Source organism: Cnephaeus nilssonii, assembly GCF_951640355.1.
Source record: "Cnephaeus nilssonii genome assembly, chromosome: 15".
NCBI classification, from domain to species: Eukaryota; Metazoa; Chordata; class Mammalia; order Chiroptera; family Vespertilionidae; genus Cnephaeus; species Cnephaeus nilssonii.
In genome coordinates, this window is record NC_137086.1 from 39,016,833 (window position 1) to 39,043,795 (window position 26,963).

The window sequence follows — 26,963 nt, forward strand, 5'->3', positions numbered from 1 at the left end:
GCGGCAGCAGCCAGAGCCCTTCGGCGCCTCGAAGACAAAGGCGGAGCGGCCGCAGTCCCAGCCGAACGCGCCGGCCCTGCCGCGCCGCGCCCTGGGCGCACCGCCGCTCCGCCCGGCGAGGATCTGAGAGAGCCTCCCTCCCCGCGGAGCCTGGGCCCGGCTCCGCCCGCGAGGTCTGGGCTGCTCCGAGCCCGCGTCGGGTTTCGCTTTCCGGCGATCGTAAATAGCTTGGTGTTTGTAAACAGGCGCTGGGGGCACATTCCCGGCGCTGAGCTCATTGTTCCCTCCCTTCCTCTCTCACTTCGTGCAGGACTCCGGGGTTGGGGGGGTCTCCAGAGCTAGGAGGTGGGGGCGTCCAGACCCCCAAAGTGAGAAAATGCAAGCATTTCCTCTCCTTGGACCGAGCGTCTACCTCTGACAGCAAAAAAAACTCTTAAGCTGGATCTGCAGACAGCCCCGGCCGTCCCCACCCCGCGTTCACGGGACTCCTCAGCAGAGCCTTTCCCAGCCTTGCTCCCGCTCCTCCTCCCCGCTCCCCTCTTGACTTTTCGACTTGGGAGTCTTTAGTTCTGAGAACCCGGTACTTTCCTCATCACCCCCCTTCCGCCCTGAAAAAAACACTGGCAGACCCCAATCATTTCGAGGAAAGTCGTGAAGTCAAGGCGCGGAGCCCCGTGCAAAATAACTCCCGCCGCTGCCCGCCCCTCATTTATTCCCGGTTTATTTCAAGCATCGGCTTTGGGGAGAGGGTCTGGAGGGGGGAGGGAGAGAGAAGACTAAGGGAAATTAAACCGGTGGCCGGGATCTGCTGGCCGCGTTCGTGCGCGTGTGCCCGGGGTGTGTGGGTGTTTGTGCCTGGGCGTGCGATTTAATGGAGCGCCTCTCTGCCTCTCCGGTGCGGCCAGAGCTCGCTTCGCGCACCCACCCCTGCCGGGGAGCCTACTTGCTGCAGCCCAATGCATTGTGTAAGACGCGACCTGTTATGGCCACCACTACTTCCGGGTTCTAGCATTCTGGTCGGAATCCACCTCTCCGCCTGTGCAACACACACTTTACACACGCACGGGGACTGCAAGCGGGCAGCATCGATTGTGGCTCCTTTAAGACAAACTCAGACAGACATTTTTTTTTTAACCCTCCTCCTCTAATCTCCCTCCAGTGCAGCAGTTGCAAAGAGGGAGAGGGAGAGAGAGAGAGAGAGAGAGAAAGAGAAAGAGCGAGCGAGCGAGAGAAGAGAGAAACTGATTAGGAATTAGGACTGATTCAAGGGAAGCGAGCGCTAGGGCTTTGTGCATTTGAATATTAACATTTGAGGTGTTCTGACCAGAAGAAGACAGAGCGGATGATCATTCATTCACCACGTTGACAACCTCGCCTGTGATTGACAGCCGGAGTGGCAGAAAGCCATGAGATTTGGTAGTTGGGTCTGAGGGGCGCTGTTTTTTTTTTTTTTTTAACTGATTTTTTTGGGGAGAGAAGATCTGCTTTTTTTTTTTTTCCTTTTTTTTTCTTTTTTTTTTTTTCCTTTTTTTTTTTTTTTTTTTTTTTTTTTGCCCCCGCTGCTGTCTTGGAAACGAGCGCTTTTATGCTCAGTGACTCGGGCGCTTTGCTTCAGGTCCCGTAGACCGAAGATCTGGGACTAATAGCTCACGTTGCTGGAGACGTTAAGGGATTTTTCGTCCTGCTTTAAATTTTTTTTTTCCGGGGGAGTTTGCGTATTTGTTTCCTTTCACACTGGCCTTAAAGAGGATATATTAGAAGTTGAAGTAGGAAGGGAGCCAGGGAGGCCGATGGCGCAAAGGGTACGTATTAAAAAAACAACAATTGTGGAACTCAAATGTGAGATTAAATTGAAACGTGGCTGAAAGACACTGCTAAAAAGTTTCCTTTTTTTCCTCTCTGTCTTTCTGAATGAGGCTCCTAAAGCCGTGGCCTAAAGTGAGAGTATTTATTCTATGCGTTTGTGAACTTATGTATGTTACATGTTAATTCGAATAATCAAGTTTTCTGTAGATTCCTAACCAGCATATATATATAAATAAAAAATACAAGCTGGGGCAATCATCTGGTTAAAAAAATAAAAAACAAAAAAATGCTAGATAGCTAATGCTATGTGAGCGTTCAGAGAGCAAAAGTTTACAGCTATTTTTAAACTAAAATAGACAGCTAGAAACTTCTGATATGTTATTGATTATGTTCATCTTTAATACCATTAGAAGTATTTAGCTATTTAAAGCCAATAACTTTGTCATAGTACAACTTATTGGGGGTCGAGAAACATTCATATTTTTAAAAAGTAATTTTAATGTGCATGAGTTTTTATGCAAGGTAATACTTAGAAAGTTTATCTTAGACAGCCCTGCACTAATTGGATACTTAGCACACAGCTACTCACTTTTAAAATGCAATACTAATTTCCCCAATATTCCTATTTGAATGGAAATGTAGTGAGAGTAAAGTGAGACAATGACAACCCAACTGAGGTAGTTTCTTAAAAGAAAGAGGGTCTACAAAAAGCCTTCCTTGCATAATTTGTGTCCTGGCCCTCAAAGCCCTGTTTGCAAAAGAAAGTTACTAGGCTGACACATTTTTTTTTTCTCCTTTGGTTCAGGCAAATGTCAGCGTTCTTCCAAACTCTTTTCACACCTCTGGCTCTGAGGAGATGAAAGTGGCAATTCCTCTTTTCTTTGAAAATCATTTCACTCTCGACGCCTTCAAATCTTGAGGGGGAAAACACTTGCCTGGAATGAACCAATGAGAAAAATCTAAATAGCTAAATTTTGCACACAAAAATAATGACAATCAATCTGAAAGTAGTGTTTCTAGAGGAGGAAGATGGTAGGTTGCATGTGCATGTATTTGCTACTGAATTTGCTTTAAACCTGATGAGTACCATTTGCCTTATTAACTTCTAGTCTGGGTGAAAGTTCTTAAGACTAGAGAGAATAGAATAACTAACCGTTCCAACAACCGATTTTCTTTACTACTGTATTGGGGTGGAAATTGCCCAATTCTAAATTCAGCTGTAAGGTACAAGAAAAACTACCCTTCTCCGAGTTTCACTTATAAGGGGGCCAGTTAGTTTTGTATAATTTAGCAGCGTTTGTCTTGGAAAGCAGAGGAAATGCAGTGTCTTACAGGACTGCCTAACCTCTTGCTGGCAGGGAAATAAAGTAAGAAGCCTGTCTGAATTCACGTGCTTGGTGTAGCTGTTCCCATCCTAACTTTTTTTTTTTTAATTCCCCCTGATGAGAAGGGGCAGTGAAACTAGGTGGGTTTGCTGCACTGTCCTGGCACGTTTTATTATTGTGATTTTGAGTTTCCTCCTATGGAGACATGCATGTTTTACCTTCCACCCTCCAGGAGAAAGCCTCCCTTTCTTCCCTTCCTTTCTTGCTAAAGGATTCTGAATTTCTGAATTAGTTGATAGGGACACAAGTTAGGGCATGACCATTCATCCTAGCCGGGTTTCACCGAGAATCCTAGCATTTTTACTTTAAAAAATATTTTTTTTAGATTTAAAAAAAAATCTCAGCTTTAGAGATGCAAGGCCACCGAATTCGAGGTTGAATGAGCCAGCTGGACTGACATTATATAAGCTCCCTGCCCTGCCGGTCCCCACCTTGGCCCGCCTGGCCTTCTGAACCTTGTTTCTCTCCTGTTTGTCATGCAGTACGATGATCTACCCCATTACGGGGGCATGGATGGAGTAGGCATCCCCTCCACGATGTATGGGGACCCGCATGCGGCCAGATCCATGCAACCGGTCCACCACCTGAACCATGGGCCTCCTCTGCACTCTCATCAGTACCCGCACACAGCTCACACCAACGCCATGGCCCCCAGCATGGGTTCCTCCGTCAATGACGCTTTAAAGAGAGATAAAGATGCCATTTATGGGTAGGTACAATGGGCAGCTGGTTAAATAGCTGAGACGCGGTGCTAACCCTGTTTCCCTTTGCCCTGGGTAAGGGGAAAGCCAGAGCTCTCTGGACTGGAGATACAGGACTTGGTGACTTTGCATTCGCATTGCATGGAGAATTTGGGGAGGCTGCCCGCCATCCGGGACGCCCCCCCCCTCTCCATGCGCGCTCCGCCGCTGCCCAGCGCCCGGCTCTGGGCTCTGCCGAAGCTGTGCCTGGGAAGGGGTCGCCCGGGCAGGAGAAATTGCCCAGAGGTCCCTCGTCCTCTCTCAGAGGGCTGGTGCCCCGGCTGGAAGCACTGTTCTGGGAAAGCGTTGGGGGGTTACTAACTGTAGGCGCCTTTGTGTTGGAAGGAAACTTTTAGTTTCAGGGAAAATCTTTTAAGCCACTGATTGTTCTGACTTGCTAAGTTTACTCAGCAGCCCCGTGCTGGCCCTGCCACCGCACAATGAAATGCAGGGAGGACAGTTGCAGGTCAGGCGAGGGGAACGAGCTTTGCCTTTAGAAAGTTTGAGCACGGTAGTCAAGGTAGTCGAGGAGAGGAGCTCCCGTCTGAATTGTTACAGACACGAAGAAACTTCTAGCCGCCTTAATACTTTGTGATCCGAGGTGAGACCGGCAGGCTTTAGAAGTAGATGCGGGGTGCTATGGGCCGTGTTGTTTTCTGACTGCGGTTCCCACCGCTTTCTGCCGGCCATTCCATCAGACACGGGTAAAATCCTTTGAAAGAGCCTTGTGCCTACTGTGTGCTGGTGAATTTGGGGACCTCTTTTGACTTTGCAGCAACTTTTATTGCATCTATTTACAAAAAAAAGAAAGAAAGAAAGAAAGAAAGAAAGAAAGAAAGAAAGAAAGAAAGAAAGAATCATGCAACACTGACCCTCCCCAGCTGCACGGCCTCTCTGCTTTATTTTTCTGGTCCCTTGTGCGATGGGCTTGTTTAAATCCCAGCGTTCTCTCCGCAGCGTTCCCTTGCAAATGGTTTAGGCTCTGGGACAGAACATTTGGGGAAGCTTTGAAAAGGACCCCAAACTGTTAAATTCCCAGCTGGGCCGTGAGAGCTAATAAAAGACTTGAGACACCTCCTTGGGCATTAGAAGAAGCTTTTTTCTTTCTTTTATGGGCTGAGATAAGCGACATCTAGGCCCCTCGCAGTACCGGCTGCCTGGCCATTCCGCAGAGACAAAAATGAAAGGCTTTCCAGCAGGACCATTGGCAGGAACTTGCTTTTGGGGGTGGTCGGGGGGCGATCGGCGAAGGCAGGGACCATGTGCACGGAGCCCAGAAGGCGCCTCCTTGCTCTCCGAGGGCCCCGGGGGTGGGGATCGGTGGGTGCAGCCCCCCTGACAGCCGGTCCCCGCAGCCTTGGAGGTCCTTTCCCCAAGTTAGCGGAGCGCCTGCCACCGAGATCCCGAGCCTGGGCTTCGCGAGGCCGCCTCGGAGGAGCCCATTGGAACGAGCTCTCCCAGCCCCTCTGCCCAGCGCCTCTCCCCGGCTGCGGGTCCTGGACGTGCGGCCCAGGGACGAGGGCTTGTCGGGTGGGAAACTTAATTCAAAATGGCTGCTGGGACCGCTTGGGTTTTATTCTTAGCAAATGTTACCAATTTCTCCGGCCAGATAAGCTGAACCGACCCTCAGATACGGCCCCGTGGCGTAGGGCCTCCAACTTCGGGGCCCTAAGAGGAAGGGGAGGTGAGCAGTCACCTGGGTGGGGGGCAGGGGGGAGGAAGAAAAGTAGATGACAAAACCCAGGGAGGGGGTCCCCGCCTCCAGCTCCTCCGGCTGCTTTTCTCGGGCGCCCTTTCCCCCCGCCCTGACTCGGGACTAACCATCGTGTTGTTTGTGACTGTTGTATTTTCTTGCAGACACCCCCTCTTCCCTCTCTTAGCACTGATTTTTGAGAAATGTGAATTAGCTACTTGTACCCCCCGAGAGCCAGGGGTGGCGGGCGGGGACGTCTGCTCGTCAGAGTCATTCAATGAAGATATAGCCGTGTTCGCCAAACAGGTCAGCAAAAATAAATGTTTAAAAAGTAAAGGGGGGAAAAGGGGGACCTCCCTTCTCCCCCCCACCCCACCCACCCAGCACATTTGCAAGAGTAATTAGCAACTAGTCCACCCTTGGCCATGCCTGTTACAGCTACCCTGAGACTTCCCTCCTGAATAAGTGTCTGCGGGAGGGGGACTCAAAATCGCCCCTCTCCATCCCAACGCAAGCCCCATAACCTCGTGTCGAAAACTCCCTTTATAAGAATAAGATCACAAACACCGTGCGCGGCAGCTGCTTGGACGGGGTGAGCGGAGCAGCCCCCTGTAGAAGCGTAGCTGCTGGTAGAAGTCCCCCCAGAGCTGGGGGCCTGTTTTCGGCTTCAGTCTCATTCAAGGGTGTTTGCGCGGGACGAACTCGGTGTCACCGAGTCCCTCCAGGAGGCTCCATCCTGGCCCCGACAGTGTAATGAGTCAAGAAAGTAGGGAGGCGACCAGATTTCAAATGTTTGTTTTCTTCCCCCCCCCCACCCCCCACCCCTTTCCCTTCTCACTTGTATTTAGATTCGTGCAGAAAAACCTCTATTTTCTTCTAATCCAGAACTGGATAACTTGGTAAGAGCGGACCCCTGCTCCCCTCCCTCTGCCCCCCTCCCCTCAGCCCCCCAGCTTCGCTTTGAGGGCCCTGAGGTCTCTAGACCCGTCCGCCCGCCGCTGCTGCAGGTCGGCTGCAAATGTTTCCGTCTACGGACAAGCGGTCCGGGACAAGATCCCCGGGAAATAAATTTTTCTGGAGAGGGGCCGGGCAAGCGGCGCAGAGAAACGCGAGCTTTTGTTTTTTATGACAGCCGGGCAGCGCAGCTCTAATCAGCGCGGGGATTTATCTCCGGGCCTGTCAGCGTGTGTGCTTAAACTTTGCAGACTTCCCAGCCCTCAGAGTCGCCTCAGGAGGGGCAGCAACCAGGCAAGAGCCCCCCTCACCACCAGTTTGCCTGAGAGGTGTGCAGAAGGCAGCAGGAAGTTTGCAGTGCTAAAAAGCCCCAATCTGGGGACTATTTTGACCATTGTCCATGCACACCTTCCAAGGAAACCTCTAGTCCAAGGATGTGGCCCTTTGGGGGTGGGGAGGAGGCAGTGGGGCTGAGAAACGGGAGAGAGCCATGGGGGAGGAGAGTGTTTATGATCCCCACTTAGATGCTTTGTTGTTGTTTTAGCTATTTCTTTCTCCTTAAGAAATATAAACCTCTAGATCGTACCCAGTCGCCGCTGTTAAGTTTTAGTGTTATTGCCATAAATCAAAATAACTCTATTTACTGGGGGGAGGGGGGCGGGCTGGAGATGCTAGAGCTGTGACAGCCAATTTTCTGCAAACTAGGAATAGGGTGCTCATTCTTTTTGTGTCTTTGCAGATGATTCAAGCCATACAAGTATTAAGGTTTCATCTGTTGGAATTAGAGAAGGTAATTTCTCTGGCCTCTTTTTCTTTTGCCCCTTCACCCCCAAACACACAGGATGGGGGAGGGTTCAGAATGGCTGAAGTTCAGGCTCCTGAAACATTTGCATAAATGTCTTTCTTTCTGGTAATTAGTGTCAAGGCCAATCTTTGCATCCATTTCTCTTTGCAGTTTAATTACAATTTCAGCCACTAAAACCGGGATCACAAACGCCCTAGCCTTGTATTCATTCTTAATACCTTGCTGGCTTTGTATAAATAGTTGCAATTCTGTGCAACCCCCTTGATGTTAAGAATGCTTTTGTGAGTTGCTTCACAGGTTATACCTTTGTGGCCTCTTCTCTTCCTCTTCTTCTTTTTCTTTGCTACCTCTGAGGGGGTGGGGGGGGGAGTTTTGTTTAGTTTTAGTGAGTTTCTGGAAGACAGTCTGAGAGCAGCGGCAGGTCAGACACAGAGGAGAGGCCGAGTGGGGGTTGGGGGGAGCGGACAGGGAGTCTGGAGGAGGTGGTGGGAGAAACACATGAAATGTTTTGCAGAGACAAAGCAGAGTTGATAGTTGCGTCAGTTTCTTGAATCTGCAAATCCTGCACACAGCCCACCTTCACACTCAAGGAAGGGTGTGGGATAATACAATTTTGCTAGCTGTTCTATAAATCTCAGCAATAAAAACTTAATGCATTGTAATTCAAACTAACATCAAATCGCCAGCACACTGGGGTTTCTTGTGAATTTTTGCATGTCAGTGATGACTGGGGCCTGTAAGGGACCACTCCACTTGCACCTAAATATTCCGAAGCAATCTTTTTCCTTTTTATATTTAAAAAAATCAAATTTGTTACATTTTTGTGACTAGGTTTTTTTCCCATATATTGATTACTGGAAATTTGATTTCCTTTTATTTTCCAAAGGAAGTATCCTAAAATATGCTTCTTATGGATAGAAACCCGAATTTCAAATATTATAGGGACTTGGGTTGTCAGGCATATATCCTATGCCACCACAGTACTGGTCCTTTGAATATATGTATAACATATATCCCAACTTACATATAGATGCATTTTTCCTTAGACGTATTGGAAAAAGGACCTATGATAAAGTAACTGGATGAAATTAAATAGTTTACCTTAAATGTCACCCACGCAGGTCACCTCTCTAATGGCCACAGCCCTGGAAGCCGATGAATTTAACACGGGTGTTGAATATGTTGTAGCCTGTGAATCATCTTGTCACTGTCAATTTTCTGGGATATCTCTATTTTGCAAGAAAAGAAAGTTATTCCTAATTCTGGATGCGTCTGGGGGTCTCTGGAGGACAATTGCCCTGTGTTTCCCCTGTTTGGAAGTTTGGATCTCACAAGGGGGGGGGTGGGGTGGATTGCACTTGTCAATGTCATTTATACCCTCTTGATTATATTTCCATTTTTTATTTCTGTCATAATGTAGGTACACGAATTATGTGACAATTTCTGCCACCGGTATATTAGCTGTTTGAAAGGGAAAATGCCTATCGATTTGGTGATAGACGATAGAGAAGGAGGATCAAAATCAGACAGTGAAGATATAACAAGATCAGCAAATCTAACTGACCAGGTATGTGCTTTTCAATTTCAACATCCCTGGGAAAAAAAAAAAATCTGTATGCATATTGCTTGCTGGGTCACTACCACCTCCTTTTATTATTTGCATATGATTAAGTCCCTTTTAGATACATTTCCATCGAAATGAAAATTTTTGAATAATGTGGCTATTATTGCTTCATTAAGGCTGGCTCTGGGATTCGACTTGGAGAGATGAGCTTGCAAAAGCTTTGCCTGCAAACTTGACCTGTTTCTTGTCGCTTTTAATTTTTGTCTTTATTTTATTTACCCTCTGTAATAATGGGAGTGTTAACTGCCAGTGACCGCCTCTGATTGTAGGGCTTTGTTCTGGAGCATTGCCCCAACCCCCCCACCCCCCTTCTATCTTGAAGAAAAGAAAAGAGTAGGGTCTGCTTATTTCTTATTTTATTAGGAATCAACCCAAGATAGGTGGTCTGAGAAAGACAGCCAGGGTTTGAAATCTAGCAAATGCTGGCTGTTTTCTCCCTGGCTGTACGGTTCATTAGCCTGTCTTGTCCGTTTTCCTCGGCCGAACGCTTCTAGACCTCACTGAGCATTGCTTTGTGCAGTGCTCGCTGCACGCTCGCCCATTTTATTGTCCTTCATAGACAAAATAAGACCAGGCCGAGGGCATGCAAACAGATAAATACGGACTTTTCTCCTCCACCTTTCCACTCGTCCTCCAGCTGGTACGTGCTCTGGGCCCTCCGGGTTGGCAGCTACTGGAAGTGTCAGCATCAGGGCACCTGGGCGACCCCCTCGGTGTGGCGGGTGGGGGACCTCGCGCCACCTTTGGCTTGTTGAGCCCCCTTCCCTGGCGTTCTCCTTCCAGGCCCTTCTTCGTTCGGCTGCGTGGCTAAGTGGGGACCACTTTTATTTGGACTTGCTGGGGGGGATGTGTGTGTGTGTGTGGGGATTTCTCTCCCCCTCTCACCCCAACACCGCTGTTTGCTCCCAGCGTCTCTCTCTGTCCAGTCGCTGTGTCTCTGGATTGGTCCAGAGGAGTTGCAAAAATAGCGTGAAAGTGAAAACGTGAGGAGTGGGTGGGATAAAGCAGGGCTCATGACAGCTCCTCCGTTGCGAATTGTTGCAACGCGTCTAGAGATTTGGGTTGCGGGGCCTCCTCCGCCTCTCCATATACATAAGGGAAGGCCTGGAGTTGTTTCTCTTTCTGACTTGGCACGTGAGCCCCGTCTTGGGGGAGAGATCAGCCAGTCTTTGTTAGGCTCAGGGACCTCCAGTCAGGCAGCGGTTCCTGGCGAGCTCTGCCAGGATCCCTGTGGACCAGTGGCTCTCTTGCGAGTCCTTGTCCGAGTGCTCTGCTCCTCGGTCTTGGTGTCACCTCCAAGTTTCCTTCTCTCCAATGTCTACCCCTTCAAATGCATCCCCAGCTTTGATTTCTCTGGGGAACCCCGGACAGAGGCCTAAGCCTCCTTTCCCCAAGGAGGAGTGGAGGGCAGGCCCAGCTGAGCTTTCAAAGCGCCGGCGCACCGGGTCCCTTAACTGTTATTTGGCAAGTTGCAAACTTTCGACTGTGTAGACGAGTGCCCAGAACAGGCAGCCTGCGCGATCCTGGCGCGGCCCCTGCCGAGGTGGGAAACCTGCAGGCGGCTGCGGGGCGGGCCTGGCTTTGACCCCGCCGGCTGCCCTGCCTCCCGCCCGCCCTCAGCCCACCAGCCCCCTCCAGCCCCCGAGCTGTTAAATGCAGATTCCGCTGAGGAACCCTTGGGTAGCTGCTGTTGAATAAAAATTGTAATCCAACAAGCCTAACTAGAAAATGGGATTCTAAAAGCTTCTAGTGCTGGGTACATAAAGCTATTTGAGCAAATTACAAGAATCGCTCAGGGGCATGAATGAAATCAACACTTTAATTGCCTCCAAAATGAAGATTTATGCCCCGTTTTCTCAACGAATCAGTTATTTTATTAAAGTCAGAGATAAAGGACCAAAGTTATGGGGTATTTTGGGGGGATACAAAATTGATATGCCATCGGTGACTCCTTCCCCCCTACTCCTTCGGCAAACTTTTTTGTACACAATTACTTTAACTTGAGATAGGCAGGTCGGTAGGCACTTCTATTGGGTAAAAATACGCCTTTTATTCTCCTCCTCCCGCACCTATGGAATGAGAAGCGAGCTTGGGAGGGGGCTTCGCAGCTTTGGCTGAGCTGGTGGCGCTGTTGGCCTGTGCGCGTGGGCGCGCTCTGGAGACCCCCCTCCCCCCCCCCGCCCCGGGTCCCCTAGGTCTCAGCTGGTCGGAGGGCAGCAAACCCAAGTTCGGTCTGTGTCTCACTGACCGCTTCTCTGGAGCCAGGAGCGAGGTGCCTGGGCTCCCTTTGGAGCAGGGAGCGCAGAATGCGGGGCGCACGCGGGCTGTGCCTCAGCAGCGGAGTTTGTCCCCTGTTCTGGGAGGCTGGGAGCAGAGACAGGGCACGGGGGCCGCCTGGTGGGCGCCAGTTTTCCCGACTGGAGCTGGCTGGCCGGCCCCTGGGGGCGCTGGACCCCTAGTGGGGCTCCCTGGGGGCGAGACCCAGGGAAGACAGCCCCGCCACCTGTCTGCGGAGGCGGCGGGGGGCAGTGTGCGCCCGGGCGGAGGGTGCGCTGCGGGACGAGATGCTTCAGGTGTGGCGCGAACGCGGGGCCTCGTTAGCTCATTAACCCCTCTGTCTCTAGGGCCTGCTGGCGGCGAGGTTTATTTTATTTTACTTTTTTTCCTCGGAGGGCGTGAAGACTGCCACCGGCGCAGGGACCTGGGGTCGACGGCTTTGACGCCAGCCGGTTTCCCAGAAGGCTTAGTCTGTGGAAATCCACTTGGCCTTGTAGAGTTGTTGGCTTATTTTTATTTTTTATTTTTAAAAATCACATTAAGACGACGGTAGAAGCTGGGATCCCGTCCCCGGGTCCCGTCTTCCCCTCGTTCCCACTCCCAGACCCTGAGGTCCCTGCGGGCGCAGCCCTCCCGGGCGCCCTCTCCCGACGGCCAGGTTCGCGGCCTCCGCAGGGACGCTCGGGGCTCAGCAGGGCTGGGTCCTGGGGGTTTCGGGGGGACTCGGAGAGGGATGAGAGCCGGGCTGCGACTCGGGAGTGGGTGTAGAGGGGGACCCGGGTGCGAGGCGTCCAGGCCAGGGCTGAGCCAGGGTGGTGGTGGAGAAGGATGCAGATCCGAAGGGACGAGGGTGGGTGTTTGGGGGTCCAGCGTGGAATTGGGGGCGCCCGGAGGGGTTAGGTGGGGAAGAGCCTGACCGCCCAGCGGGCAGATCCAGGACGCACTCCGAGAAGGAGCCGTCGAATGAAGCCGTCCCAGGGCTGTCTGTTGTTCGCCACTCCTGGAATCTAAGCATTTTTCACTCCAGGACCGGGTGGAGGGAGAGGGGAGCGAGGAGCGAAAGGTCTCCGGGCCCCGAAGGCCGCCTCTCCGGTGGCCCGGCCTGCTCCTAGGGAGCGGGGACCAGCAGGGCCTGTGCTCCGGGGCTCCAACCGGGGTTCTCCCTCAAGCAGCAGGAGGCAGCGAAAAGGTCCCTTTGGATTACAATTTTTATTCAACAGCAGCTCTCCGGGGGATCCTCGGCTGAATCTGCATTTAACAGCTCTAGGGCTGGGGCTGCCAGGCTGCACCGGGCGCCCTGTTGCATGTTAATCCAGATTTGTCTCTGACATCCCGGGAGAAGCAGTGTGGCTCTCAGAGGTGGAACCAGAAAGCCACGCTCCCCAGGCAGGTTAAATGCCAAGTGCTGGTGAGCTCCCAGGGGAGGGGACGGCCGCCGGGGCGGTGAGGCCCAGGCTGCAGAGGCGAGCCCGCCCGGCCTCAGATATCCAGGGCAGCCCGGGCCAGTGAGCTTTGCTTCCCAAGTGGGCCAGGGAGCCCTGGTGGCGATGGTTTTATTTTAAAAGTCCGGAATGTTGTTTCCCAAGCATAGTGTTAAAATCAAAACTCTGAACACTGAACTTGTACTTGACTGAAAACACTCCCTCCCTGCAAAGTGGGATGAGGATGCGTCTAAGAGGGGGAGATTTGAGCTTCGCCTTTTGGAAAGGTGTTTATGGTCAGGGATGGAAGGGCCAGGGACGGCCTAATGTCCTTGATGAATGGGATCTGCTGTTTTAGAAAAAAACAAATAGAAAAGGCCATCGGATATTTGCTAATACTAGAAATGGGGGCACTTTGTTTTCACCCAATAAGAAAACTGGACACAAACATCAGGAAACAGGAAAATGGTCCCATTGTCAAGTAGTTTGTTTTCTAAATGCTTACACGTGGATACATCTCATTTAAATTGTAAATACTTCATAGGGTCCCACTTAATGCCTTAATCCTGGAACCTCTCAGGCCACAGGCCTTGCAAGCAACGGGGTCTTGGAATTACCTACTTTTCCTTTTGACTGTTGTTGTGGGCCATGTGGTGCACTCTTAATTTCTTTCTTGAAATATGTCAAAGGGAAATTATGGCACGATTCTCTTTAATGATTAAATAATAAGGTGTTGACTGCTTGTCACTACACTGGCTAATTGGGATGTTCATTCTAGGCCCTTTATTACTTAGAATCCTTTGAATTAAAAGTTAGTTGTTTACCAGGTGTGTTTTCATTATTGCTTTCTGATTGGCTTTTAGTGTGTATTTATGTGTGGATTTCAGAGTATGGATGTGTTGATTCTTAATAGGGGCTCTTGAAAACATTTTAGAAAAAAGGAAGTATAGATTATATACAGATAGATTGAGGCCAATTACATTGTTAAATGTCTGGAAGCCTCAATACTAATACAACAGAAGTTATTCCCTTTTCAGAGTACCTCTCTCTCTCTCCCTCCCTCCCTCCCTCTCTATCTATCTATCTCTCTTGTTTCTTAGTCCCCAGTGCAAGTTCAATGGGTAGCGGAAAGCAATGATGCTAATGCTACTTTGTACAAAGTAAAGCCCCATAACTAACTGTTGTTCAGTGATTTAACTAGCTCTGTGGCGATAGGTTACTCAAATAGCAATCCTTCTCTCATCAGAATGACTCCATTGCTCACGATTTGAAAATATATAGAGTGGTTGTGTGTGCTATTGCTATCGGTCCTAACTTAGAGACTTTTATTAAAATACATGGAGAAGCTTAAATAGTAGAGGAAAAATAGAAGGAGGAGGAAGAAAAAGAGGATTAAAACATGGGCCCTGCTTTCAAAAATGTAACTGGAAATATCATGCTATAATTGTCCAACTTTGAAAAGAAACAAATTTTAAATCATTATGTTTTTAAACACTCATATGTTTAAATGTTAGAATGTTTGTCATAGTCCCAAAGATTTAAAACACAGCTGTTGCTGGGCAATGGAGGGAAAATTATGCAGTAAAACTCCATACCCTTAAAAACAAAGGCTATTTGTGGTCTCATAGTAGAAATTTAGGTTCAGTAAGGCCAAACCGATAGGCTAAAAGTATTACCGCGGGGGCCTTCTGTTATAAAACTAGTTTACCTTCCCTCGCAGGTGGAGTTGGAGAAACTGTGAAGAATGCATAACAAGTCATATTAAGACACTTGTCATAAATGAAAATACTGCCAACATGAATTCAAATGAAGTATTTTCATATTGATAATGTTATGCTTTCCATTTCAATAGCAATATTTTCTTCTGAAATATAAATATGTCAAGCAAATGTGGGATGCTAAAGTTTTAATAAATGATCATTTAACCATCAAACACAACCCAAGTATGTATACAGAAACTTTTAAAGGAAAGTTGGCATTCAGCCAAATTCCTATAGGGACTATCAGGGAGATGATCAAAAATGGGCATGAAGTAAGACTTCCTGTAAGAAGGTCTATAATTCAACATTATTTGACTCCACTGTCAGGGAGACAGTTGAAGGATAGTAAACTGATACCATTCTCAGTCATTTTTGTTACACAGTCTTAAATGATTGCAACTGTAGCATTTTATGTGGCCTTTTTTGGATTACGATATTTGCCATATTTGTATGAAAGTAGTACTTGACTTTATGTTATGAGACAAAAATTTTTGCCATTTCTCCTGAGTGCAAAAAAAAATATTTAAAAATTACTACATCAAAATTATGGGAAAGTATTCTTTTACAAATAAAGAAATAAAAATAGAAGCCACGCGACAGTGTATCTGACAGTTGTGCATATGTTAGATTCAAAGGTTTTCAAAATCCCAAGTAAAACAAGACTGTTGTAAGCCACGTGGGGCTTGGTGTTCTTACCCATCAGGGAATGTCTGGATATAATACCTGTTTCAAAAGTTAGGGTCTAAAATGTAAAATCCAGTCTCCCCATTTAAATTTTAATAATGCTCTCAAAATTTGACTTTTGGGATCCAGTAAAAGTTTGGATATTTTACTATTAATACTTGTAAAGTAAGGTTGTATGTACAAAATCAGATTTGGAAAAATTCAAGCTGATGAGTATGCGTATGTAGTGTAAAAGATAAGAGGATTTCTTCACTCTATCCTTAATTTAACATGCCGTGATTTCAGGATTATAGAAATCTGGGAACGCTTTTGGGAGTCTTAAACAACCTCTCCAAGAAGCATACCTGTATGGGGCAATCACTGCATTTCCCACACTTTTAAATTGGACATTTTAATAAATGGTATAAAGGATACCCTGTGAAATAAACAAGAATATATCCATTTAAATATTTGACACTAGAATCCAATTTCAGTCAGCTTAATGCATTCATGTGTGCAGAATTAAAGCAATTGGCAACACTTTATTAAACTCTCTCAGAACATTCTCTCCAAAAAGCATTTCTTAATCTAGGAAATATGTTCTTGTTAAAGGAAAACACCACAGTGCAAATCTCTTGAAATTATTTTATATTTCTTTACTTCTTGGTTTGGGATTCCTAAAATATATCATAAAGAGTTATTCTCTGGCGAAATAAGCTTATTTCTACATTTATTGAATTATACACCTGTTTTTTATTGGTATCATGAGTATATACAGTTAAATACAAATTATAACCAGAACTAAGTCATTAACTCTCTTTAAGATATGCATTAAGCATGCTATGGCTTTTCCATGACATGTGCACTACTATAAATGGATGGAGGGTGAATAAACAAGTTGTGAAAATAAATTTTACATTAATCCTCAAAAATACACTTCTATAGTTGATTCTTCCCTTGATATTTTTCATGACTCTATTTACAAGTAATAGGATTTATAATCATGAGGTAAAGAGCCTGGAATATGAAATGTTATGGTTATTTTTTAAACTTAAATGAAATTATATTTTTCCATAGAAAGGAAATACTATTACTACTAATGAGTTTGCTAAGTAATACTTTAAAAAATCACCACAACTTTTTATGAGTTTAATAAGTTTAAGCAACATTTTATAGTCTTGCTACTTTTTTCATTCGGACACAATACAGAGTCTTAAATTTTACAATGAATTGAAACATACATTATTCTGATTGATTTGGACAATAGTAGTTAGTAAATAAATAACATTTTGAGTGATATTAGAATTATTCCCTGACATATATGCTAACTTGGAATTCATTGCTGTTGCTGGTGAATTCCCATTTCTGTAGATCTTTTCCTTATTCTTCACAACACAAAATGACAGTATGTCTATTCTTCACTCATTATAAATATCTTGGTTGTTGGTTAATGTTTAGCAAGGCAGAGAACTACAGCTCTTTCTTTTTCTGATGACTTCTTTCCCTCTGTTTGGTAAACCTCCTATGCCTGTGATTTGATCTTGAATTACTTGGCTAGGTCTCATTTCCCTATTTGAGTACCTTGTGGGCTACTGTGCACACGCGGGTTTATTTTCCTGTGAAGGTGAAAAATATTACTCACTTTAGAATGGGAATGAATGGAGACCAAAGTCTTCACATTTTCCCAACCTGTGCTTTACAATTAGGGGAAAAACTGAAAACTGTTATTCTTGTTTGCCCTCCCAGGGGCTATAGAGATTCATATCAGCCCCTTTCTGTTCTTCCTCTTTAAGGCCTAAGTGTTTGTTTTCAGTGACTGTATTCTTAACTGATAGTCCATATTTGATCCCAGGCCTCCAGGATTTGCATTTTATTCTGCATTTGCATTCACATTATGTCCCATAGAAACTCTTTAAAGTGGAGTGTGTTTATGACTATTATGAAACTCTGGAAAATGAAGTTTATAATGAAATCAACAGTCATCAAAGGACAATGAAGGGAACAATTTGATGTAAAACCAGAGTTTTCTCATCCCATCCTAACTTGTAAAAGGCTTACTTATCTCTCTTCTTTTACAAATATTAGAAGCCGAATGAATAAGAATTTCTTCAACAATAAAACTCCTCTTAATGTCTCTGTAACTATTTGGATGTGTTCTCGAACATTAACTTGATTTGATAGACAAGCTATAATTAACTGTGACCTATAGTGTTTTCTGTTATTCAGAGACTATTCCTTAGCGATTTGAAAACTTAATTTCCAGCTAAATGGTGTACACTGTCTGAGGTTATAAAGGCATACTTACACTATTTGCAGGAAATAGTTTGTGTGTCTGTAGGGCTTCAAAAGGGGATAATAGGGTAGCGGGGGGGGGGGGGGGGGGAGGATAACGATTTTTACAATGTAAAGTCCTAGCAAACTAGTGCAAATGAACTCTTCTTCTCGCTCCCCCCACCCCAAGGTAGTTTCCTTTCTATTATTCACTGCAATGTTAAAGTTTTTTTACACTGAAGGGGGAAAAAAAAAAAACCACAAAGAAAAAACGCTGTGTATTTCATGGGACAAAAAGTCAGACATGGCATTTTAAATCTAGTTATTTCATTGATCATAAAAACCAGTAGTGTAGAGAGAATTAAAAATCGCAGCCAATAGGTAAGATGCTATTAGCTATGGTGCTACAATCAGAATGGACATTTTAGCAGCAACATTAAATGGGGCATTTGGGGTTCACTTGGAACATTTAGTTGGAAGTTCCCACCAGATCTGGAGTTATTTTAAACCCCCCACTTAAGTATATGTTAGTTTAAGAACTTTGTGATAACTAACTCACCATTAAAGGTTACTTTTATTTGAAATTGTTCATTCATAAGAGACTCCGTCTCCTAAGTACCCACCCTGCCCTTCACTCTTGAGCAGTTCAGATAAATGTATGATTTATTTACAGTCTATTGTATACATTATTTATGGGAAATATGCTATAACTCTACAGAGCATATGGAATTTATCTTTGCCAGATATGGGTGGCCTCTCTGCCAAAATTGGCATAGACCTAAGAAGATAATAAGGTTACAGATAAATCTGGGTGTACAGATAAATCTCATTACGCATTTGAATTTCATAATTCCAGATGCAAGTGCATTTTCCCATTTTTTAATTTTAATTGTCATAGTTTTGGGGGCTCTAGTTTCTGCCAAAGAGAATCAGGAACTTGACATTTTAAATTGATCGTGGTGATAAATTAATTTCTTTGAGGGGGAAAAGATACTGAGTAGCAGAATCATTTAACCCCTTCATTTCTCTCAGCATGCTTCTCTGTCCGTTAATGTGTTTTAAATTTTCTGAAGAGTGTTGTCCCTGGAAATTTTAACCCTGGGTGTGTATGTGGTGGCGTGGCCTATGGTGGGATTTTGAAAGCTCTGTTCAATAACAAAACCATCAAGAAAAATATCAGACTCATCGTGTCCTGCTTTTCCTTGCCCAAAGTAATAGAGACACGTAGACGGTGCTTGTTCTGTGCATATCAAAAGTATTGTTGGTGTTCACATATTTTTTTTTAGTCTAATAATTATTCAAAGCTGGTATCCATCTGCATTTGCGCGAGCATAAACATTTTTATTCTGGAATTTGGAATTTGCAGCAACTCAATTTTATTTTCCAAATTACCCTGCCATTTCAATTAGGTGCATTGTTCTTCCCTCTACTGTTTCGACATTCTAAAGATTTGCTTGCCACCCTAATAGTGAGTTGTTTGAGCATCTAATATTTATTGAGGGCATGTAAAGAACATGCCAATAGAAAAAGAGGAGAATAAAACATTAACAAGTCAATGATGGGGCTTTTCTTCAGGTGTAGTATACATCTAATACTCCAAATACTCTATAACCGTTAAAATAGTATGAATAGCCTGCAGAATAATAGCCTTGGGGATGGCTGAAGAATGGCATTCTGGTTAACTGGAATTCCTTAAAAAGTGCACCAACAGTGCGACTCAGCCTCTTGCTTCTGGAATTCACAGTTGCTTTGGCTGAGCTCTCAGTTAAGTGCCTTGAAATATAGAAAACTTGGCCATTCCAGGAGCCAGTAATGCAAATTAAAGTTCAAGATGCTTTGAGAAAGACCTCTCTGGTGATTTTGCCCAAGATAAATGACGAAGGAAGGAATAACGCCCCCCCCCCCGCCCCCGCCTCCAAATTTAACATTATGAGAGCTTAAAGATTTAGAAATCCTGGAGGAATGTCAGGTACTTACAAAATAAAAGTTGATTGAAAATACAAAAAGCTGAAGTGCTTCCAGAAAGAAAACCACAGGGAAATTGTAAAATCCCCTGTTGCTAATTGTGAGTGGATATCAGTGGAAAATATCAATTTCCAGGGTTCTTTTATCCAGAGTAGAGTGCCATAAGGTACTTGAATTCCAGACTGCATGTTGACTGTTTTTTTCCCCCTTCTTACATCAAAATTGTGGATTTTCTGGGCTGAGTGTTTAGAAGTAGAATAGAGAAAACTTCAGCCATACTAGAGGAAGAGCCAGTAAGTACACTGATTGCCACTCTTAGTTACAGCAGTGTCCCAAGAAGGTATATTCCCTGTAGAACTAGGACTCTGGGGTTTGAACGAGGCTCTGCTGTGAGAGAGTGTCTACCTCCATGAGCCTCAGTTTCATCATCTGTAGCATGGGGATAGTAATAGAACACACATTATTGAGTTACTTGTAAGAATTAAATAAGAATGCATATAAAGCATTTAATATAGTAAACCTTAAGTAAACAGCGCAGTACATTAAATAATACTTTATCTTTTTATTTGTATTCTGCCCAACTATAAACAACATGCATTTGACTTGGGGGGAAAAGATTGGGTGGTTTTGTTTTTTTATCATAGGGTTTAAGAAAAATATAATTTTAATTTTTATGAGGAGGGATCATTATTGTTCTGATTCCATTATAGTGTCAAAGGGATCGGTCCCTCAGCTGTGTTGCTGAGACAGCACAGTGAATTACTACAGATTCACTCTTACGTCCATCTTCAAATAGCAGTTATGTGCAGATCTTGTGCTAAGTACCTTTTTTCCACATTTCTGAGTGCAAATGTGACATGGCTAAGGTCCAGTTGCTCACAAGGTCTTGTTAGCTACTTGTACTCAGAATACAATGTTTTCTGCGTTAGCAGATGTTCTTTTTGCTAGGATGGTTGCCTAGAAAATTCGTGGTTTGAAATTGTTTCATACAAGACACTTTTGAGTTTATTTTATCTTAATTTGTTTGCAGAATGAGGAGCACTGAATGCTGTTACAAATGTGAAATAAAACATTGGGAAGCAAGCAAACATATAAAAGGGATTTTATGACTCCAGGTACACTGGCATAATTTAAAGATTCTTCTGCCACTCCTAATAGAAAGGATAGAAAGTTCTCTGGATTTCAGCAGAAAGCTTTTAGCGGATAAATGAAGAATAAAATTTTAAATATTTAGGTATAAATATTTGGAAATATATGGTGCCAGGTGGATTAGAGTGTTTTAAAAAATGTAAACATTTAACTCTGAACTACAGTTCATAGATATAATTTCAGGAGTGGAAGCTCATAGAGTCATTAAAATAATTTAATACAGGAGTTTATTTTTATTAATAGCATGCCAGCCACAATACGATGGCATAGGAAAAGGAAATGTTATTAAAACACAAATTAGAACTTTGACTAAGATTCCTAGTGTAATGAGGCTTTATCATCTCTTCAGTTTATGTGATTTTTTTTTCCTCCACAACAAACTGCTTAGTAGAATTTGAACATTCAGTGCACTTGGATAATTTGTGAATTACTCATCTACTTTCCGGTTTTAAGATTTTTTTTTTTTAATATAAAACTGATTGTCACTTCTTGGTAGCAGTTTCTCTCTGCTTGTAACTTCTTTTCCCTGAAGGTACCTACCCCATGTAGGAATCTAGATTCTCTTCTGAGACCGCAGTGGGGTCCTCATGGGATGGTGTTGGCATTGATTCTCAATGTAAAGCAATTGGGCAGGATGTATGTATCAGTGCTGTGTAGGTTTCTTACGGAAAGCTTTTGGAGCATTTTGGGTGATGTTTTATATCGGTAGATGTTTGCTTAGCATTATTGATTCATTTAAAATTTTGTGGATGAATGAGTTCAACAGTGCAGATGAGAGATGGTCTGAGAGCGTCAGAGTTGAGACCTAAAAGATATTAGACTGTGGGCAAGTTAATATTTTAAGGGGCATGGGGAAAGTGACCCACGGTGCTGGTCTTGGTCCAGAGCCTCCTGGGGTCTCTGCCGTCACCGCCCATGGCAGCCAGGCCTGGAGGAGAATGGGGCATAGTCTTGTGCAGGACAGCAAAGTATTTGAGGGCTAGAGGACTTGAAAAATGTAGTTGACTGCCAGGCTGCTTTACATTTCATTACAATGTAACATTAAAATTAGGTTTCCCACAATTTTTTTTGCCTGACTCCTCCGCGCATGGTGGGTGTATGTTGCTGTGTAGGCGTGAGTGTGAGTGTGCGCTTGTGCGTCTCCCCGAGTCTGAACCTGAGGCTTCGGTGATTCCTGGAGCTCAATCACCTGATACAAAACTTTTCATTTAAAGATGAAATTACTCCTTGGAGAATTTTCACCAAAGGCAAAAAGGAAAAAAAAAAAAAAAGCACAAAAATTCTTCTCCTCCTCTTTATATGCCTCATTACACAGAGAGAGAGGATTCAGTGTTTGAAAAATTATCATTTTTGTAGGTTTTATTTGTGGTACGTGAGAGCTGGGAAATGAACTCAATTTAACAGATGCCGTCTCTGCCTCTGCAAACTACCCATGACTACTATCATATGATCATATGTGTGCGCTTATGAATGTGTGTGTGTGTGTGTGTGTGGGGGTGTACTTAAAGCAATACATCACAGTTGCTAAATTGTTAAGGTTTTCGAAATCCACCTTATTTGATGCAGAACTAGACACACTTAGGTTGTCTGTGAAGACACTGGCTGGCACAAGGCAGTCATTAAAACAGTCATAACTAAGGGATAATTGGATAGTCATTGAGATGTGTTGCTAGATTAAAAGTCCACAGTGGCAGATACGGTCGGGCTGGAAGGGTGCGAAGAGGAAGTGCGGTGTCTCGGTGAGAGCCGCAGATCCGGAGAGCAGTGCTGGGTTTCCATGGTCTCACCACCAATTTACCATCTGCCCCGAGTCCCCAAAATTACCCTTCAGGCCTCTCTTAAGTGGGGCAATAAGCATATTTTATCGCAGCATTAAAAAGGGGCTCAACAAGAACCCTGGCAGGCCTACAGACTTGGCAAAGGCAAGGAGGGCGGGGACAGGGAAGGAAATGCGCAAAAGGAGAGTCGATGGAGAGACTCGGAAGAAGTGTGCAAGGGAGATAACCTTCTAATGAGTGGGCCTCCCCGTGGAAGGCAGGTGTGGGCCACGACCAGGCACGGCGTCAGGCTCCCGCCGGCTCTGCCCAGCACAACCGTCACCTCCTCACACTTGTTCATGGGTCAGCAGGACAGAGCGTGCACTTAGAAGAGGTTTCACCTCCAGACCGTTCCCAAGCGCATTTTAATGCAACCCCTGCATCCACAGCCTGTGTGCACCCTGAAGTATTCATCTGTGAGCTTCTGGTATTTAAAAACATCTCAAAGCTTACAGGGGAAGAGGGCAGGTGTGCTGTGTTCAAACAAAACACCCTGCTCGCACTTGTCATGGTTAAGTGAATTTTGCTTAATGATTTCCAGGGATTCTTTCGAAACCCATATGAAGAATTTCACTTTTTTTTTTTGCTGAATTGCTTGAATTTGAAGTTGGGTAGACATAGCCTCAGGGGCGTATGTTTTGAGAGGAGCAGGCTTTACCTCGGGCTCTAGCAAATTGTAGGTGCTCTTTGGTTGTTGAGAGAGTTGAATGCTTATACGCATGGTGTGTTCCGGTTATCAAGCAGGTGTCACTAAGATTTTCAAATAGGAGTGTCAGCATATCAGACTTCAGACTTTTTTTTTTTTTGAATCCTCACCCAAGGATTTGTTCTTATTGATGAGAGAGAGAGAGAGAGAGAGAGAGAGAGAGAGAGAGAGAGAGCTAGAGAGGAGAGATGGAAACATCAATGTGAGAGAGAAACTATCGGTTGCCTCCTGCAGGTGTCCTGACTAGGGATCGAACTCACAACCTTCTGGTGTATGGGACGATGCCCCAACCAACTGAGCCACCCCACCAGGGCCCCTGACAGACTTTCCAATACTCATAAATAAATGAAAATCTCAGTATCTCCTATTTCTCAACTTCAAACACATACAGGTAAACATGTGTGCCTTTTCATAGTGGCACCTCTGCATGGGTCTTTCTGGTCCCTTTTCCTCAGATGACATCATTGATTGAGAAACATATAAGGAATCAATCTGCTGAGGTTCTGTGCCTTTAAGGATCCTAAGAGACATTGTTTAGACAGAGGTGAGAAAGTCTGGCGGAGGGGACCAGGGAGATGTGACAACGCTGGAGGTGTGGGGTGGTGGCACTCAGTGATCCTGTCTGCTGTGTGTGCTTCATGGGCGAGCATAGCCGTGTGTGTGTGCATGTATGTATGGACACGTGCAGATGTGGGAACTGGAGTGTGTGTACGCAGGAGCATCACTCACATGGGTGTATTCCCCACGTGGACTGGTGACTCCCCCGACCTGGAGGGGCTGGAGGGTTCACTTGAGATGCGCCAGCTCTTTCAGGCCCCCAGAGATCATTTTCTCAAGAGACTCTGCTGGTTTGAAAACGCAAATGAGAAGAGCAAGAGAAACCCGCCCATGGATAGGTGCAGACTAACTTTCGATTTTGAACACTATGATGATTTCATCATTTTTAAAAAAATACATTTTATTGATTTTTCACAGAGAGGAAGGGAGAGGGATAGAGAGTTAGAAACATCGATCAGCTGCCTCCTGCACACACCCCCCCCCCCACTGGGGATGTGCCCGCAACCAAGGTACATGCCCTTGACCGGAATCGAACCCGGGACCTTTCAGTCCGCAGGCTGATGCTCTATCCACTGAGCCAAACCGGTTTCGGCTGACTTCATCATTTTTTACAGAGCTGCTATGTATGTCAGGATCACCAGACTCTCATTTATCCGTATTTTGGAATAGGACAGGAAGTGTAGAAATTTGGAAGAAAAGAACCCCACTATTTCTGGCCTGAACAAAGAAAGATTCTGGCATCATACTGATGTGATGGATGACCAAGAGAGGAGATATGTCAAAGTGCTTTGTATACTGTAACATGATTTATAAATATTAGGGATCAAATTAGACTTGATAGCATGGGGAGGAGCAAGCCACCTGTAAAATCATGTTATTTGAAGGTGAAAATAAGATCAGTTTGCATTCCCTGAGCACACACCAGCTGGGAGATAGCCCAAGGCATACCACGCTGTATGCTAAGCCAGCTCGGGTTAACCCTTCGTTCCAGAAGGTCTATAACTGAATACACCTGTATGTAGATATTTCAGGGTTGACTAGGTCAGCCTGTGTTGTTACATGAACAACTATAGTAAATTCCATGTATTGAGTGCTTGCTGCATGCCTGGAAATTTATGTATGTTATGTCTGCAGAGGAGTATTTCTTTATCCCCATTTACAGATTAGGGACATGAAGAGTTAGGGAGGTTGTGACTTGTCTAAGACCATATAAGTGTTGTCGTCAGATTTCACACTGGGGTATGTGTAGCTTCAAGTTTCCTTTCTTTGGACTGTGTTATACTGCAACTGAGTGTTAATATATTTTTATGGTGGTGTGTGTTTATGTGAATGCGAGTGTGTGATATGTTTTTAAATCATGCAAGTCATTTTTAGATGTTTTATGATATTTAATAGAGGAGAGCATAGCATCCGGTGACAATTTAACACAGGGATCCTCTATATATCACTTAAGTTATTCATCTATTTATTCAAAAACACATTTGTATCTAATGTGGCATAGACATTGTCCTGGGATGGAGGGTAAAAGGGTGACTAGGGTATAGTCCAGGACTGCAGAACATTCATAGTGTAGAATTGTAGACAGGCATAACAGGTCACCACACAACAATATGAGAGTCAAGTGACAGAGGAGGGCATGAGGTGCTCTCAGTGCTCTGGGGAGGAGAGCCTCACCCATCCTTGGGGAAGTGTGTGTGTGTGTGTGTGTGTGTGTGTGTGTGTGTGTGTGTGTGAAGGCATTCTGGGGAAGGAAATATCTGAGCTGTGACTTAATTAAGAAAGTAGGAGGTGATCAGGGGCTGGGACCAGGCAGGGCAGAGAAGGGCCTTCCCGGCAGGAAGGAAGGGTGAGGATGGGTCTGAAGGGCGGAGCACCCTAGGCCGTAGGGAGCTGTTAGTTCATTTGACAGGCATTTCCTGAGTGTCTGGCGCTATGCTTGATAACGCAGGATGCAGAGGTGAGCACAACCTGTCCTCATGAAGCTTATATTCTAGTGCAAGCATGTCAAACTCAAAGGCTAACACAGGCCAAACACATGAGGCATGTGGCCCACGGGCCATGAGTTTGACATGCTTGTTCTGGTAGAATAGAACTCTTTTAAAGCTGAGGAGTGATTTGACTTGAACTCTTTAAAGCTGGGAGGGCCTTAACAAGAACAGCAATCTCTAGCTTGAAAAGTGAGGAATTTATTTGAGAATTACTTAGGGGGCCTACTTCGGGGTGAAAATGGGCAAGATTTGATGCCTGACTGTGTGGTGGGGGACGGGGAGAATGTGTCCCAGGCGGTTCTGAAATTTATGCCATGGATGGATGGGCTTATACCTACTGGGATCAAGAACAAAGGTAGAATGTATAGAAGGTTTGGTGGAGAGAGTTTAGCTTGGACTTGCTGAGTGAGATGGACATCTCTGTATGGAGATGGTTTAGCAGCAGTTGGCCATACAAGTCCAAAGACCAGAGAAGACATCCAGAGGCATAAATTTTGTAGCATATGGGTGATAATTCATATCACAGCAGTGACAGGAATTGTCTAATAAAAACATGAAAAATGACAGGAAGACCTGAAGTATGTCCAAAATTAAGGCACAAATGAAAAAACCAAGTCATGAAGGGAAGAAGAAGGAAAAAAAGCCACCAAAGGATAGCTTCATTCAGGTGGAAGGAGAGTTTGGGAAGTTGCAGTGTGTCTGCGGGAAGGTTGATGGGACAGTTTAATTCACTGAGCACAGATGGAGTGCTGAGTATGCCCTCTACATTGTGCTGAGCCAGGAAAGAACAAGACAGGGAAGATTCATATACTAGCCTGGCCCTGGAGGAGCCTGTAGCTAAGGAGGTCATCGCTTCTATGTCACTACTTGACATTGGCTCTCAATGTCAAGTTAGAGTATAGACTCCACGATCTCAAAGGTCTTTCCAGCCCTAGTTTTTTCATCTAGCCCAGTGAGCATCTCTTGGAGAAGTGGTTCTCAAACACTTAAAGAATCACATACCCCTTTGAGAATCTGATGACAATGATGATAGTTATGGACACTATCCCAATGGGAGGGAAATGTAAGTATGTACATAATCACAATTATTGTTAAAATAAGATCCCCCCTTCTATAGAATGTCCGTGGACTTTAGATTAGGCCCTCTTGTCTTAACAGATTTTCAGTAGATGAGAACATAGACATTGCTTGCTCTGAAATTATATACATTGAAGAAAAGAGCCTCTTTGGGACTTAATTTAGAACCATGACTAAGGTTTGCTGTACATCTCCTGGTAATGCAATGCATCATTGATTTTATTCTGTCAGCTTTATTTTACAAGTGGCCCCAAGCAACTCACAACTTCACAGATATATGATGTACATAATCAAATGCACATAT

At 45.0% G+C, this 26,963-nt stretch overlaps 1 protein-coding gene across 2 annotated transcripts in view; it reads left to right on the top strand.

Annotated features, from left to right (window-relative positions):
• The first annotated feature begins 1,029 nt into the window (after window positions 1–1,029).
• Window positions 1,030–26,963, top strand: part of MEIS1 (Meis homeobox 1) — a 133,860-nt gene continuing 107,926 nt past the window's right edge. For both annotated transcript variants that reach the window (XM_079791823.1, XM_079791824.1), the window contains exons 1-6: window positions 1,030–1,802; window positions 3,674–3,900; window positions 5,789–5,930; window positions 6,473–6,523; window positions 7,318–7,368; window positions 8,804–8,950. In XM_079791823.1, the coding sequence (XP_079647949.1) occupies window positions 1,791–1,802; window positions 3,674–3,900; window positions 5,789–5,930; window positions 6,473–6,523; window positions 7,318–7,368; window positions 8,804–8,950 (630 nt within the window). In that variant the 5' untranslated portion in view covers window positions 1,030–1,790. The remainder of the gene's footprint in view (window positions 1,803–3,673; window positions 3,901–5,788; window positions 5,931–6,472; window positions 6,524–7,317; window positions 7,369–8,803; window positions 8,951–26,963) is intronic.